At 48.9% G+C, this 16968-nt stretch overlaps 1 protein-coding gene across 1 annotated transcript in view; it reads right to left on the bottom strand.

Annotated features, from left to right (window-relative positions):
- Positions 1-7450: 7450 nt before the first annotated feature.
- UNC5B (unc-5 netrin receptor B) overlaps positions 7451-16968 on the bottom strand; it is a 78156-nt gene continuing 68638 nt past the window's right edge. Inside the window, exons 19-25 of the mRNA XM_036736506.1 lie at positions 16528-16615; positions 14988-15156; positions 14465-14698; positions 12415-12564; positions 10677-10841; positions 9829-10010; positions 7451-8341 (exon numbers count right to left, since the gene is read on the bottom strand). Coding sequence (XP_036592401.1) covers positions 8176-8341; positions 9829-10010; positions 10677-10841; positions 12415-12564; positions 14465-14698; positions 14988-15156; positions 16528-16615 — 1154 coding nt within the window. The 3' untranslated portion in view covers positions 7451-8175. The remainder of the gene's footprint in view (positions 8342-9828; positions 10011-10676; positions 10842-12414; positions 12565-14464; positions 14699-14987; positions 15157-16527; positions 16616-16968) is intronic.

Below are 16968 nucleotides of genomic sequence, written 5' to 3'. Positions count from 1 at the left end.
GTGAGATGATTTGTAAAACAGCATATAGTAGGAGCTCTATAAATGCTTATTCTCCCTCCCCCCATACTTCACCAATTACTGAAGTTATCTGTATGCCTTCACTCCCTCTTTACAGTAATGTAGCCCCGAGGGCATTTCATGGGGATAAAAGGACTCTGGGGTGCGGGAGTCAAGCTATGCCGCCAGTTTCATCAGGCAGTGGAATTGGCTCTCAGGGAACAGGCGAGGCCCCAAGCTGGAAGCCTGCAATGAGACCAGCAAGGTCTGGGCAGGTGCGATCTTCTCCCTGATGCAATCAGAGGAAAGCTACATCTTCTATGAATGTAATGGAAAATGATTGCACCACGAAAAAGACTGGAGATGAAGAAGGCCAGGAGACTTGGGGAGACTTGTATAAATGGATGCATAATAGCATAAAAACATCCTACACACGACTACACCAATGTGTGGAAAATAAACCTAAAAACTGATAATGGTCCTCAATGGCTTCAGAGAGCCGGGGGGAAACGTGCCTCCTTCCTCTGTAGAGAGGTGGCATTCTGCAGGGGTAGGGGTTGGGGTCACAGAAGGCTTATCTCCCTATCAAGAAAGAGAATGCTTTCCAGTGACACGTTTCATTGCCAAGTTTATGAACAGAGGTAGAAATAATATGGAACCCAAGAAATAGCCTCTCCTTCTACTCCTAGCCTCAGACCACTGTTTCCCTTCTAGGCAGAAAGGCCCCTCTCCAGAACTTTTAGCACCCAAGATGGCTATTTTTGTCTATTTTTTGGCCAATGGGATGGAGGCCACGCATGGCTACTTGCCCCATTCCAGGTGGCCAGGCCATGTAAGCACCTGAGTAGGGCCTCCTCACCCTTTCTGCCTGCTCCTATCACAAACATGACCACCATCATAAACAATATTGCTGCCATCACTACCACCATCTTGAAGGGCATCGCCACTTTTCAGTGCCCCACCAGTAATACCAGCAGCCTCCTCCTAAAACCACCAGACCCCACCAAGAACACCAACAGTTGAGCAGAATGAGGTAATACTGCTTCCGTCAGCAGGAATACTTCCAAGAACACCAGGATAAAACTGAATGACTCAGCCCCCATCACCATCACCAAAGCGGTCACTGCTGCCAAACAGAAAAGGAGACCAGATGAAATGCCAATCACATCTGCACCCAGACAGGGCTTTGCTTACTGAGGCATCCCTGATGTGTTTAACCCAGCTGCTCTAGTGGTCCTCCCTCTTCCCCCACTTTCTCTACCCAACCTCACCTCAGGCCTATTTAGATTTGGACCCCTCTTGCTACAGATGCTATACGGAGATCAGCGCTGTTGGCTGAAAGAGATCTTAGGGGATCATTTCACCCAGGGTCCTCATTTTATAGAGGAGGAAGCCCCTACAATACCAGCATAATTTTCCTGTAACTATGCTTGCCTTTAGCTGTGGCTAGGTGGCAGTGTCAGGATCCTGTGGTGGAATCCCAAAATCTTTTGAATGAGAAGCCTTTTGGCTCTAGCAGGGAGGAGGAGAGAGACTCCAGGGACTGTAGCCGTGGGGAGAATGAGAGGGGTGGGGTGGCACCTGAGGCCTCAGCTCCTGTAGTTTTCCTGGTTCTCAGGACATACCCAGCCTGGGCAAGTGCCAGCTCAGTCATCTAGGTCCTATTATAGCATGTCTGGTTCTCTCCCTGCTCTGGCCGCAAGCCCGGGTACTTCACAGTCCTAGACACCCTGCCCTGGGCACTCTCTGCTCTAGCCCTGAACACTTGTTCCTGGGAAGTAGCTTCTCACTTGGAGCTAGGGGGAATCCCCTTGACCACATCTCTGACAGGGGCCACCTGGCTTCTTACTGGTGCATCTCCCAGGATGAGAGCTTCCCTAAGGTCATTCCCCACCACCTGGAATATTGCCTGGATGTCTGTCCCTTCCTCGCTATCAGGCAGCCTCTTCCTTCCAGTTTTGCCAAGACTAACCCCAGGTGGCTTCAGTCTCCCTGGTACACTACATCCCTGTGGGTTCATTTTGCCCTTTGGTTGCCCATTCTGTTTCTCATTGCTCTACAAACCTACTTGCCTTCGCTTATACCCACCCCTTAGTTTCCCACCAGTCACAGCAGGGAAAAGAAGGCTAGACTTGGGAAACCTGGATTCAAATTTAGGCTCTGAGACTAACTCTTTGGCCTTGGAAAGAACTTTACTTATATCAGAGCCTCCATTTCCCCACCTGTAAAATGAGTACAATAACCCTTGTATTTCATACCTTATGGTATATATGGTATGGCATGGCATGGCATGGCATGGCATGGCATGGCATGGCATGGTATGGTATGGTATGGCATTGCTTACCTATGGAAACCTGAGTTGGTTTTTCCAGGCCACCATCCTTTAAGGCTTAGCTCTAGCCCTGTGTCCTGGAGGGAGCCTTCCCTCATGACGACAGCTCTTGGTGCCCTCCCTCCTCTGGCCAGGTCCTATACTCTGGCCCTTGAATTAGCATACTGTTCTATCCTAAACTGGAGAACCCTAGAGGGCAGGGGCTGTTTCCTCCTTCTCTTAAGCTCTCACACTTTATGGACCCTGAAGAGAGGAAATGTTTGTTAATTGACTTAAGGGCCCCTTCTCCTTTCCCTGCATGATCAGGGGGAGAGGGCCAGCCTATGGCAAGAGGCCCAAACACTGTGTTTTCTAATGTGCCAAAACAGAAGTTGGCAGCAGGGTTCACCTGGTTTCAATTATTTATTAGACTAAGAAATATAATTTATTGCATAAAAATTAATTTTGTTACAATAGGAATTCTAGACTTTATTTACAGGTTTGGAGTTTACAGAAGAAACTGCTACAGGTTCAGGGGCTGTCCTTCAAGCCCCTGGCCTCCCTCTCCCACCCCCTGCCATGTATAAATAGGAAAAGAGGATGCCCACTGAGCATAGCAATTGGCCCTTTCCCCCTGGAAAGATGCTCTTCCCTCCCCAGCCACTGGAAGCCCCCTCTCCCGTGTGCCTGCCTGCCTGCCCACCAGGGACACAGGCAGAGCTGCTGGTCCCTCCTTGAGTCGAGAGGCCCCCTTGTGGACCCCAGAGCCACTGGGGACAGTCCCAGAGAAGAGAGAGAAATACAGAGAGGGGCAGGGAGATGGAGGGCAGAGAGAGACACACAGAGTCCGGAGAGACGGCGATCTCATGACCCTGAGGGAAAAGGAATAGATACTCCAAACGTGAGATATCCAAACTGGAGACAAATAAGTGAGCATACATCGTATGTAGTAAATAGAGGACACATACACACACGCACACACACACACACACACACACACACACACACACACCCCTTTTAAGGTGGTCTCAGAAAAAGTTGGGAGAAAGGCTGAAATACATCCCCTGCCCACAGCCCCTCCCCAGCTCTGCTGGATCTGGGAGGTGATTTTACCAGCAAACCTTATTGATGAGAAGCCCAGTAAACTCTTTATGGGGCCTATTTCTAAATACGGGCAGCTGGACCCTTCCTAGGAGGCACAATCCAAGCTGGTTCTGTGCTCTGAACCTTTCCCACAATTTCTAGGAATCAGGCCGACTCCACTTTCCATTCAGGGCTGGTGTAGATATGTGTCCTGTCATCCCAAAGCTGAGGTGAGGCCACTGTGGGCTCCACAGAACAACAGTGGAGAGAGGGACGGTCCATCCAGAGAGCACAGGATCTGGGGTCATAGAAAAAGGGAACAGAGGAGGAAAAGGAGCTGGCAAACTGAGGTTGCTAGTGGCACAGAAGTAGGCCCTGGGGTCTCTCCTCAGTATTTCCCCTGAGGATGACAGAATCATTGAACTTTGGAGCTAGAAAGGGGAGCCCAGAGATTATATTGAATCCAACATCTTGGTTCAATAGATGAGGAAAACAAGGCCCAGATCACTGCGGGCAGGAACATGGCCCGGCAGTTGGAAGGCCATCGAGTCCACACCTACTGCTCCCCTAATTTTAAAGATAAGGACCTGAGGCCCAGAGAGGTTGAGACCTCTCTCAGGGTTGCCCATATATTGAAGAGCCAGGCTTGCATCTGAACCCCAGTTCCTCTGACTCCAAATCCAGGGGCAGGAGTGACAAGAAGCAGGACTAGAATCCAGGTCTTCTGACTCCAAATCAGGATCTCTCTTTATTCCCTTAGAGCAATCCCAGTCAGGCCACCCCATCAATCTGAGATGCATCATGGCACAAGGGGAAAAAGCATTGGATTTGGAAGTCTGAGGCCTGCCCCAGGTTCAAATCCTACTTTGCTACCCGTATGATGTCGGGCAGGCCACTTCCCCTTCTCTGGGCCTCCACTTTCCTCATCTGTTAAATACAGGGGAATCTTTTTCTTTGGGCACTCATTTCTTATGATTGTTATTCAGTTGTTTCAGTCATGTCTGACCCTTTGTGACCCCATTTGGAGTTTTCTTGGCAAAGATACTGGCATAGTTTGCTGTTTTTCTTCTCCAGCTCATTTTACAAATGAGGAAACTGAGGCAAGCAGGATTAAGTGACTTGCCCAGGGTCACACAACTGGTAAGGGTCTGAAGTCAGATTTCAACTCAGGTCTTCCTGGCTCCAGGCCTGGTGCTCTATCCACTGCACCACCTAGCTGCCCCAGTCCCTACAACTGAGCTGTTCCAATGTTCAATTTGTCTTGAAGACAGGCTTCTAGCTCATGGCTAATGTTTGATTGCTAAGCCCTTGAAGGGTCTATCCAGAGACTTGGTGATAAAGGTGGAAACTACCCCCAGTTGCAGCCCACACTGCCTGCCCGAATCCAGAAGGATTCACAATGGTACCATGCAAGATGGCTGTCCATACTATCCCCTTCCCTCACACTCAGCTGAGCTGTAGGGTACCTCTTTCCTTCAGGATAAACACCCTGAGCCATGATATCCATGGACCCCAAGTGGCTCCCACTCCCTCTTCCAAAGCCCTGGCCAAGGGTCTTCCAGACCCAAGGATTCAGCTTTTGCCCCATCCTGGGCTAGGGAGAGGCCCCAAAAAAGACTTTCTTATTCTCATTCCCTCCCTCCCTCTGCTCCCTCCTCCCTGCCCCACCCAGTTGTGAGAACCACCATAAAACCTCCAGCTCACAGCCTCAGATGCCCACTGTGTCCTAGCTTCACGCATTGTAAAAAGAGCCGCCTCCCAAAGGAACAGCATTTTCAAAGGCACAGGGTCTGTCTGGCTTGTTCCGGTGAATTCCCAGCAACCACATGATGGCACATGTTCCTGCACATCCCTAGATAATAGCCAAGAGTAGCCCTGGGGGAACTAGTACTTAGCTCTGGGTCTGGGCTAAAGTGTGAGGACATAAATACCAGCTGGTTATTATCCTGTAAATAGCAAATACCAAGTGTTTGCCATGGGACGGGGCCAGCCAGGGCAAGACCAGTGCCCCCTCAGGAGCCAGTACTAAGAAAGAGGACTCTGTCCTTCCCAGTCTCATGTCCCCCTTTTCCTTTGTCTTCCTTCCTACTCTTTCTACCCCCTCCCAGAAATAGATGTGTTGCGGGATATATAACTGGAAATGCCAAGCCGGTTCAGGGAGCCTCTCTTCTTAGCCTCTCCTCCTGGGATAGGTCCCACCTAACTACTGGCTCTTCTGCTAAGGAGTGTAGGAGAGGGCTTCCCCCTTGTGCCAGGCTCAGTCACAAGGAGGTAGATAGGACACACACTTATTGACTCCATTTCTACGTCTGTTAAAATAGCCCAGAACTAGTCCCGAGGCTTCCAAACTTCCTTTCATAATAGCACCTGGAAGAGATGTCTCCAAGGTTGGTGGCATCGCCATTAGAGACCTGTAAAAGTGGGAGCAGAAACTCCTGGGCTGGCAAAACCTGACCATGCCACCTGTGCCTTGGCACTACCCCTCCTCCCCAGCCGTCTGCCCTTCCAGAGGGGTATTACTGAATTACAGAATCCAAAATTTAGAGTTAGGATGAACCAGAGTCACCTAATCCAAATCTCTCCTTATATAAAGGGAAAAAGTGGGGCGCAGAGAGCTTAGGGGACTTTCCCAAAGTCACACAGGTAGGAAGTCAGAGCTGAACCCCATCCTGTGGCTACATATGGGGCACCCTTTCTACTCCACTCCACTCTCCTTAGGAGAGGCAGTGCCCTTTTCTGAGGACCTGTGAGAAAGATGGGAAATCCCTTCTAAGGACACCTTGTCTGACCCCCTCCCTCCTTTTTCAGGAAAGGATACTGACCCAGAAATAGAAAGTGATTTCATCATGGCCACACAGCTAGTCATTGGTATAACCAAGACTAGAATCCAGATGATGCCCAATTTCATATTTTTCACTATACCAGGAAGTTCGTCACACTCAGGATTCTCTGTGGAGGGGTGGGCCCTGAATCACAGCCATTGGACTTGCTCGGCCGGCCTAAGTGGCTAGCTCTTAGGGATCCCTAGCTACTGACCTCCCAAAGCTGGCTCAGCTTATGGGATTCAGCCTACTTTGGAATCCCCACCATATGCAATACAGCCTGGGTTTGTTATTCTTATTTGTCTCCCACATACCTAAGCCCCGATTTTGAGAGCTCATCCTTCGTCCAGGATATAGGGGGAGCAGAACAATGACTAAGTAGCCACCTGGAGACCCCCACCTGTCATGCACAGCTCAAGATGTACACCTCAATCTCCTTTGCTAAACTGGGAAGGCTGGGTAGTCTTCACTCATAAGCACTTCTGTCGTGGTCCCTGCTAAGCCTCACAACAATTTTGGTTCTTGAGAGACCTCAAGCATCGATATCAGCCAGGCCACTGGCCACAGCTCTCTGACCAAAGGGTCCACTCTTTCCAGTGGTGCCTCTCTGACTCCAGGTTATTGTTGCCAAGCAGCAAACACAGGCTTTCAACCAGGACTGGAAGCCCAAGGCCAGCCAGGATGGTAGGTTGTAGTTCAGTATGCAAAAGTGCAGTCTGGAATGTGAAGTCTGTAGCATCTCTTCTTTTACCCCTGCTGGACACTCACAAGGTGGACAGATATGCTTCTGGGGTACACGGGAAACTATGGGGCTCCTTTTAGTTACTGCTCTTCCCAGACTCCATGGACACATGGGGCCTTTCTAACTTCTCCATAACTCCTGTTGGTCTGTATTCAGGGCCAGATTCCCGTGTTATCCCCCTCCCGTCCCCTTCCCCTGCTCAGGAGAAACCTCTCTCCTCCTTCTCCCCATAGACCATCCCTAGGCACCTGGAGATAAGCAAGGCCAGATGATTTAGCCTTCTTGTTTTCACATATCTTCTGAATTTAGCCCAAGACTGATTTCAGAAACAAAAACCTTTCCCAGCCTACATCTACTGGTCTCCTTCCCTCCCACCCTCTTTCATTTCTGTACTCTCCATGACTTTTTGTCCATACCCCCAAATTCACACACTCATCCACTCAAGGAAATAGTTTTAAAATCTTTTTTGTTTGTTTTTAGTTTTCTTTCTTTTTTTTCTTAAAAAGGACTCATCCAAAGATCTGGATAATAAATCATTTTGCGTTTCCTAAGAAACTGGGTTTTTTCCCCTCTTTTTTTCCTTCTTTGTGGCTTTCGTGGTTTTCTCCTTTGACCTTTCAATAGGCATCTATGTAAAGCTCTCTCTTTCTTTTCGACAGAAGAAAGCAGTTTGTCTAGATCATACTGGATTTCTTCAAAGCATAAAATGACGTTAAAGGAGGAGAGGAGGGCAGGGCATTGGGAGGAGAGAGAAACCCATCATTAAAAAGAAATGAAAAGAAAACCCAACCCAGAAGCCTTAGAGAGAGCCCTGGTCTCTGAGGGCTGTGGGAGCTGTTGTGCATATATGTGTTTGTGGGGTGGTGGTGGAGGGGTCACCTCCCCCTTTGACTGAGACTCTCATCATCACAGAGCCCTTGGTCCCAAGCTACCTGCAGCCAGAGGGTTGGGGCAGGAAGAGATAGAATCTGGGGAGGGGGGATTCTAGGCTCTCTTGTCAATGGAGTGTGTAGATTTCCTAAGGCTGGTTATGGTAAGTGAGAGTGGGAAGAGGAAGAGGAAGAGAATGGGGAAACCCCCTGTCTGCAGTTGTGGGATGAGGTGGGAGAGGACATCTCCCCATCCCCAAACTCACCCCCTTTTTTCCCCTGTGCTCTCATCCTGTCCTGCCCCCTACAGTTCCACCCTTCCTGTGTCCATGGGTGGCAGCCAGGGTGGCATCAGCAGTCACCATCCGTGGCCATGACCACCAGCATTTCACTCTTGCCCATTTCTTCCAAGGCACTGGCCAGGGTGTTGAGGTCACCGTCGTCCTGATGCAGGGATTCCCACAGATCCAGGATCACCCCCGTGGGGCTTGCTTTGGTGGCAAAATAGTTCAGGTACCTGGGATTGAGAGAGAGAGAGAGAGAAGCATTGGGTTCTTCAATGGTAGAAAAAGAAGTGCGTGATGGCATCAGAGTATAGCAGAAGGAAACATGGTGGTGGACTGGAGGTGGGGGAATCTAGGTTCAAATCACGTGACCCATTTATGTGACCATCAGCAAGTCACTACATTTCCGTGACTCAGTTTCCCCATTTATAAAGTGAGGATAATAACAATCTACACTAACAAATGAGATCATGTTCACAAGGCACTTTTAAAGATATCTTAACATCATAATTATTTAATACATTATTATATCATGTATATTAATTATCATAATATATTCTTGACATTAATAATCTCAATTTAACAACAATTCTGCAAACATATATTGAGTGCCTACTGTGTACAAGGTGCCATGCTAGGCACCAGAAACACAAAGACAAAATAGTAATAGAGCCTACCCTCAGGGAGCTTCCATATGCTGGGGGCGATATGACGTGTACACTGATATGTAAGGACAACATATGTCCAGAGTAATACAAATCAATTCTAAGACGAGAGAAACTAACAACCATGGAGATCAAGAAAGAGACCCCTGTAGAAGGTGCCACCGGAGCTGTGCTTTGGGGGAAGTTGAGGACTCTATAAGGTGAGGGAGTCTATTCTGCACAGAGATGTGGAGGTGGGAAATGGAATACTGTGTATGGAGAACAGCAAAGAGACCAGTTTGCAATGAAGGATACAAAGGCCCATGGGAGCCAGACTGTGGCTATTACTATGAATCTGGGGGAGGCAGAGCCAGAGTCAGTTTGCCAGACTTCAGGTTGGGGTCTGAAAACACCACACCTGTGTTTCTCACTTAGGCCTTGAGGATGTGTGTGCACATGTGCGTGCAGGGAAGGGGGAGGGGAGTGCCTTTTTGACTTGTGAGGGTAAAATTAGGAGAAGGCACCTATCATGAAGGGATCAATAAAGAAACAGGGGAAAGAATATAGAATATAGCTTGAAAAAGCCTTAGAAATGATCCCTAGCCAAACTCCCCAATTTTACAGATGAGGAAGCTGAAGCTTAGCAAGGGGAGGTGAGCTTCTCAAGGTCAAGGGATTCCAGCTCAGGTCTCCTTAAACAGTATTCTTTCTACTGTCCTCTGCTGCCCTCATGTTATATATACCACCATATACAGAGAAGAAAGATAGCCACCAGGCTATGAATTTCTCCACTAGACTGTAAGCTACTTGAGGGTACAGACTTTATCTTATTCTCCTTTATATTCCCCATAACACAGTGGCTTGCCCAGAATTGAGGTTCATTGCTTGAAGAATGGGCTCGAATTGAGCCTAGGTGTGTCGCAAGAGAGCCAAAGATAATCCAAGCAAGAGGGAGATGGGATTGGGTTAGGGGTACGAGGAGCCAAAGAACTTCTTTTAGTGAGGTTGAGTATGGCCATGGTTGGGAGGGTGTATGTGTGGGTTACACAGGAGAGCAGGAAGCCCTTGGCACTTACCGATCCATAGACAGTTTCTGGGCCAACAGCCTCCAATCATTTCCCCGGGAGTTGGGAGCATCGAGGCTATTGCAGATCTTCTGCCGGATGGACGATGGGATCTTGAAGGCATAGGGGCCCAGCTGGGTGGTCACTGCACTGCTGGGTGCAGAGCAGAAGTTGTCTAGGGAGCCAGCAGCTGTCTGAAATGATAAAAGCAGGTAGAGGAAGTTAGGGAGGGCAGAGGGTCCTTTCCCAACACTCAGATGATTTTGAGACTTCCCTTTCTTTCTCTCATACCTTTAATCAATCCATTTATTAAGCGCCTAATATGTGACAGTCAGTATGCTGAGTGCTGGGGACATAAAAAGAGGCAAAAGATAGCCCCTGCCCTTCAAGAGCTTATAGTCTAATGGGGAGGAGCTTCCAGAGAAAGCCATGACTGCTATACCCAACTTTACTGGCTGTTGATGTGGATATGAGTTCCCAGCTAGATTGTAAGCCCCTTAAGGCCTGGGATCAAGCCTGAAAGACTTCCTCTTTTGTCTAATAGCTGGTATGGTGCCTTGCGCATTGGGAGTGGGTTCTTAATACATGTTGGTGATGACCATGTTGAAATTCTCTTTTCTCCTGATCTTCAGTCACTGTAGATCCAAATCTTTACATTTTCAGTAACATTTTGTTCAACTCTGTACCATCTATTTAAGGAAAAAGGTGATCTACCTCACTGGGGTCCCCGTTGGGCTGGACTTGCCAATGCTGGCATCATGGATGGTCTTGGTCTCCCTTCGTTTTTGAGCTGGGTGGGCAGCTCCCTCCCAGGAACAAAGGGCCCAATGAAGGACAGGTATTCCCGTTCCCAAGCTTACCTCGGCCAATGTCGTATGCAGCTGGAATATCTGGCCCTCCCCTTCCACTTGCCGCACACAGATCTTGCATGTGAATTCTGTGGAGGCCAGGCTGTATCTTTCCAAAGTGAAAGTACAATGCAAGGCCTTCTGGCTACCACTCCAGATGTGGTAGAATGGAATTTCCTATGGAGATGGAAAGCAACATGTATGATCAGATTCCAGAAGCCTCAGAAGACATCTATGGCCCTTCTGCCTCCTCTCTGCCAACCCACAATAGGGACACTGATAGAAAAACATATATTCCACACTACAGCTAGGACCCATATCTGGTTCTGGGTTTTTCAACCTGGGTTCCTCACTAAACTAGGGGTTCTTGACTATTTGGGGGGCCATAGTTCCCCTTGGCAGCCTGGTGAAGCCTAGCAATCCCTTCTTCAGAACCATGTTTTGAAAAAGTTGAAGATGCTGAATTTCATCTAGAGGTTAGTGATGATTTTCCCATCCAAGTTCATAGAATCTTTGAAATCTATACATGGATCCTTTGGGAATTAAGAACCCCGGCACTAGAGTAGTCTCTTACTGAGGTTATCAAACTTCCTGGGGTTCAAATTTACCAAAACTCAGGCTGCTCCCAACTTTTACCAGATCATTCTTGGGCATAGGGGAAGCTCATCTATCATCTATCCATCCCTCCAGAAATTAAAGAGTGAAAGGAAATTTTTACTCGCATAAGTTTGATTTATTCATAGTATATTGGAGCTGGAAGGGACCTAAGAGATCCCCCAGAAGAGGGAATTGAGATTGGGGAGGTCACTTGTCCAAGGCAACACAAGAAGCAAATGGTACACAAAAACCAGAAAAAAATAAATGTAAGTAATTCAGAACTTAAGTACAGGGCTGGTCACAATTCCATCTATTTTTTCCCATTTCTGCTTCCTTTCCCTCTTAGTAGTAATGGCCAACCACGATTTCAGGACCAGTGAGGAAGAATGTTGCCCACCTCCTGCCAGAGAGGTGATGGACTCCATGTGTAGAATGAGACACACTTTTGTGGACATGAGCAATACAGGAATCTGACTATGCATATTTGTCCTAAGGGTTTGTCTGTCCTTCCTTCCTTCCTTCCTTCCTTCCTTCCTTCCTTCCTTCCTTCCTTCCTTCCTTCCTTCTTTTTCTTTCTTCCTTCCTTTCTCTCTTTTTCTTTCTTTATTTTTTCTTTTTCTTTCTCTCTTTCTTTCTTTCTTTCTTTCTTTCATTCTTTCTTTTCTTTCTTCCTTTTTTCCTTCCTTTCTTTCCCTCCTTCCTTCTTTCTTTTTTGAGGGGGAAGGGAGGTGATAGGGAGAGAAAACAAATACTTTTCAATTGAAAAAAATCAAATTTGTTTTTAAAAAAGCAGAAATGGCTTTGCAAGTCTGTCAGGGCCCTAGAAACATCAGCTGTTATTGTGATCGTTAAGGAGGCATCTCTATATGGAAAAGAAGTCCATTATATAAAGAGTCCTAGGACCCAGGTTCAAATTCTGCTGCTGCTAATTATTACCCTTATTACCTTGGGCAAATGACAACCCCTCCGGGCCTCAGTTTCTTCATCTGTAAAATGGACGTGTTGGACTAGATGGCTTTGGAAATCCCATTCCAGCTCTAGGTCATGGCCCTAGGGTCCCAGAGCCCAAGGCCCTCTCCACCCTTCATTAGGAGACACCCTTCTCTCTCTGCTACCCTATACCACTCCCACTGCCCCAGGTCGGTCTCCTCACCTGGTACTTGGCCAGCAGTTTGCTTCTCCACAAGGCATGGGGGATATCATGGATAGAGAGGCGAAGGTTGTGGTAGCTGTCCTTAAAAAGCAGGGGCTTGGGCTCCTCCAGCAGGTACCCACCTAGGGTCTTCTCCAGCTCCAGCACTTCCTGCAGGGCACCCAAAAGGGGAGCTCATGAACTGGGCCATCTCCCCTTAACCTTGACAAGTCCTAGTAAGGGCCAGATGGAACCAGGAACAAGGAGAGGGGCACCCCAGGAAGACTAACAGAAGCCCAGTCCAGGGAAGGCGGCAGATGAAAAAGAAGCTAGGTTAGAGAAGGCAGAAGAAGGAGGCAGGATGGCACTAAATGCCAGACTTGAGATAAAAGATGAGCCTGTGGTCTCAGGGGACCCGAGGAAAGGACAAAGATGGCTGTGGGTTGGTACAAGGAACAATTATTGATTTGTGAGGAGAAGCAATAGGGAAATTCCACAGAGACAGATTTACAAGGGAAAGGATAAAAAGCACAGAGTTAAAGAATGACCCCCAAGACCTGAGAATACTATATAGAGACTCCAGATCTCATAGAAATTTCTAAGACCAAGATCAGTCTTGGTCCAAGCTAAGCTGGGCCAGCTAAGATCTCCCACTCACTCGAGGGGGTTAGTTAATGTTTCATGCCAATAAAAATGCTTGAGTGTGGCCCTTGTGCTGTTTTCTCTCCTTGTTCTCCAAACCTGGGCTCTGCTAGACTTCTGATGCTTTCGAGGTCATTTCTGAGCCTCTACTCCCCACTCCCTCAGCCTGGGAGAGCCTTGGTCTCTGTACTCCCCCTGCCTCCATTATATCTGAGTCACGCGGGACCGGCATCCTTTTTCACTGTAACTGTCTAGTGGTTTCTCCTAAGTTTATCTTGTCTCCCCTATTAGGTTATGAATTAAAGGCCAGGCTATCCTCTTTCCCCAGCCTCTCACGCAGAGTTCAGCCCCAGCAAACATGCTAAGTGCTTGGCTCATCGTTAAGAGAATGAGAAAAGACAAGTATGTATCCAATAAGGCAATTTGCAACCCATTCCTCCCAAGGTCCCACGGAGCTCACATCATGGAACCACACTTAGGAGTCAGGAGAGACGTGGAGTTACATTAGCTGTGTGGCCATGGTCTAGTCACCAAGCGTTGGGTCCTCATCGGTATAATAAGGATCATACACTTGTGATACCTATTCCACAGAGTGACCATTGGGTTCAAATGTGCTAGTGTATGCGAAGCAATCTGCAAGGACCAGACAAATGCCTCTCGTTATTAAATCAGCTCTGACACCTTATGCACAGACCTGGCCATGTCATCCCTCTGCTCAAAAACACTCAGTGGTTCCCTACTGTCTACCAGGTTCATGCTCCTTAGCCTGGTATTCAAGGCTCCACCTTGGGCCAGACACCACACACTTAATTCTCCAGGTAAACTGGGCTACTCAGCATCCCCTAGAATACATACTCTGCATTTCCTGACTGTGCCCTCACCATGCCCTACATCTGAAGTGTCTTCCCTCATTACCCAGTTAATTTCCATTCAGTTTTTAAGACCCAACTACAATTGAATCTCTTCAAAGAAGCCTTCTTGGACCCCCACCCCTACTGCACAACTGGCCAGGACTCTTTCCCCTGAGGGATTTTACACAGCCCTGTATTTAAACCTCTCCAAATGAATGTGCTTATCATTCTCAAGCCTCGTTAGTCCAGCCATGACCTTTTTATTGGAGGGTGGTTGGTAGAAAAAGACTAGAGGAACATTATCAATGGTAGAAGTATTTTGAGGTCTCAAATGTAAGCTCCTCGAGGGGTGGGACTTTCATTTTTGTCCCTGTATCCTAAAGCATCTTACACAATGCCTGGCACCTAGTATGCATTTAATAAATGATCTTGTTTATTGTCATCAGGGGAGGACCAAGATGGCCCTAGGGGAGTTGGAAGGTGCCATGTTGAGTATGCAGGGGAAGCTTGGAAGGTTCCATGAAATCAGGGTTGAGGAGACGTAAAATGTGGCCCCAGACTGGTAAGCCCCAGCCTACCTTGAGTGCATCAGGTGTGTCTTCCAGGCAGTAGACCCTGAGGGTATACTCCAGAGAGGTGCAGAGTGCAGGGGCAAAGATGGCCAACTGGAGCCTTTTGATGGCCGAGCGGGAATAGGACTCCCCCATGAACACATAGGTGCCCAGCTGATCCAGAAGGATGTGGCAAGACTTGGCTTCCAACTGACAGTAGCAAGGGGTATTCAGGGTCTCCTCATCTAGAGTCACAACCTCCTGCCAAGAGTGGAATGGGAGGAGCCCCACAGGGCACAGGTCAGATCTAGAGACGTGTGGGGCCTCAGGCTGGCTCCCTGCCCCCCCCCCCGGGCTCTGGGGCTGAGAATCCCCAGAGTTTCTTGGCTGGTGAGCCAAAGAGGAGATGATCCCTCTTCCTGGAGGCCTTGGAATGGCAGGAAAGGTAGCATAAGGGTAGTCCCCCATCACCCCCTACCCCCAGGGAAGGGAATGGAGGAGACAGGGCTAGCTCTTAGTAGGCTTTGGCCTACTCCACCCTTCCTCTTACCTCCCAATTCCCTTGGTGGGACTGAGTCTTCAGTTGAAAGATCCAGTCACCAGAGCTGATCTCAGCACAGTGGGGAACCGTGAGGATGACCGGGCGGCAGAGGAGCAGCCCCGTGGGCCCACAGGTCACCATGGGACTCAATACTGTCTGGGTCCCTTCTGAAGGTAAGCTAGAGAAGGGGACAGGGAGAGAGAGGAAAAAGAGGGAGAGATAAAAATGAAGGTCCCTGCCCTCAAAGAGAGAGAGATCCTAAGCTCCAGACAGTCCTCTTCCAGCCAGGAATGGAAGGAGAAAGGACTTAGACCAGGCAAAAGTCCCAGCATGAGGCTGTAACTTCAGGGGCTATTTCTAACTCTGTTACCATCTTCTAGGGGACCTTCATCCCCTGGAGCCTCAGAATGTCCTTGTGTCAAATGGCAGACAGTAACCAACCTCCCATCATGGTGTGAAGGCTATGGAATAGAAACTCAGCACTGCCTGACATACTGTTCATTACCAAAAAAGGGACCAACGCTGGCTGACCTGTCCTGGAACCCTAGGCAATGACACCTGCTTGGGGGACAATGGGTTCAGCCTACTGGGAGGGAGTGGAGGGACTCTATGCGGTTACTACTGATGGAGGACAGGGTTACTGCTCTGTAGTGATGCTAAGCCCCTTCCAAACTGATTGCTCTAGGAGAGTAGGGGAGGACAGAAGGAGGGAGATAGGCAGCAAACGGAAAGAGTACTGATTCTGGAATCAAAGGACCTGAGGTCACATATTGTCTCTGTTGGTCATGACCATGGAACAAACCACTTGACCCCCACAGACCCAGGTTCCTCATCTGTCAAATGAGGGGTTAGACTAGCTAGCCTCAGGGGCCCTTCCTAGCTCTCAGGTCATAGATTTTCCCCTTTTGCCTCATGGTGACTCCCATAATTTTGCCTAGTCAGAGAAGGAGGCTCCCTACGGACAGGGACCCTTTTTCTTTCCATAATTCTGGGGGTTCACAGTTTTCCATTCATGGGAGGTGAGGGGAAGGAGGGCTGATCGGGTGGAGGAAGCAGGGGGCTGCAGCAGGGTATGATTTGAGAGGCATCAGGAAAGGCCGCACTCCTCCCTCCCTCCAACTCCTCCCAGGCTCACTCTTCTCTTGTCCAGTAGGAGGGCTGCAATATTCCCCCACCAGTGACTCATGCCTTTGGTTTAAGAAGTCTCGGTTTTGGACATGTAAATGCCCCTGGGAAGGGTGAGGCATTGGGCCTGTTGTGGTGAGTTACTCACACCTAGCTGTGGGAAATCATTTATTCATATCTGGGCACTCAGGGAATAGGAGTTTTGATGGGAGGGGAAAAGGAGGGAACATTTTGGAGCAGAAGCCCCAGCTTGGGAAAGGAGGGCAGGACCAAACAGGTGCCACAGTGAGGGGCCCTGGACTTCTCGGGGTCAGCACTTGGTAGCAAGGATAGGATGACCAAAAAGGAAGAAAAGAGAAGGAGAGGCCAAGGGGAGCCCTGAGATGGGGGAGGGGTGTGGGGGGAGAGGGCCTCAGCTACTCACAGGGTGTTCTCCGCCTTGTTGATGAGCAGGTACATCTCGTAGAATTTCCCCTGGGGGATGGCCCCATTGGGTACCAGCAGGCTCACCCCTGGAGGAAAAGGGAGTTCAGTGGGGGAGGGGGCAGAGAGCTGGGCAAGGGGCAGGAGTCCTGCAGGACTGATAGGCTGCTCCCCAGCCCAATGCCAGGGCTGAGGTACCCAGTCAGAAAGAGCTCAGTTCAAATTCTGCCTCAGATGCTTACAAGCTATGTGGCTCTGGGAAAGAGTCTCAGGTTCTTTTACCTATAGGATGAGGGAGCTGGCCTTGAGGGCCTCTACGGTCCCTTTCAGCTCTCAAGATTAGGAGCCTATGACTTTTGTGCCAGGGACAAGGCCAGCAAGAACTAAATGCAAGCCTTGTGTGACCTAGTCAAGTCCAATGAGTCTTTGACATAAAAGTCCA

The sequence above is a fragment of the Trichosurus vulpecula genome, chromosome 8, assembly GCF_011100635.1.
Source record: "Trichosurus vulpecula isolate mTriVul1 chromosome 8, mTriVul1.pri, whole genome shotgun sequence".
Taxonomy (NCBI): Eukaryota; Metazoa; Chordata; class Mammalia; order Diprotodontia; family Phalangeridae; genus Trichosurus; species Trichosurus vulpecula.
Note: the sequence above shows the minus strand (reverse complement) of the source record. Positions and strands in the feature narration are given on the sequence as shown.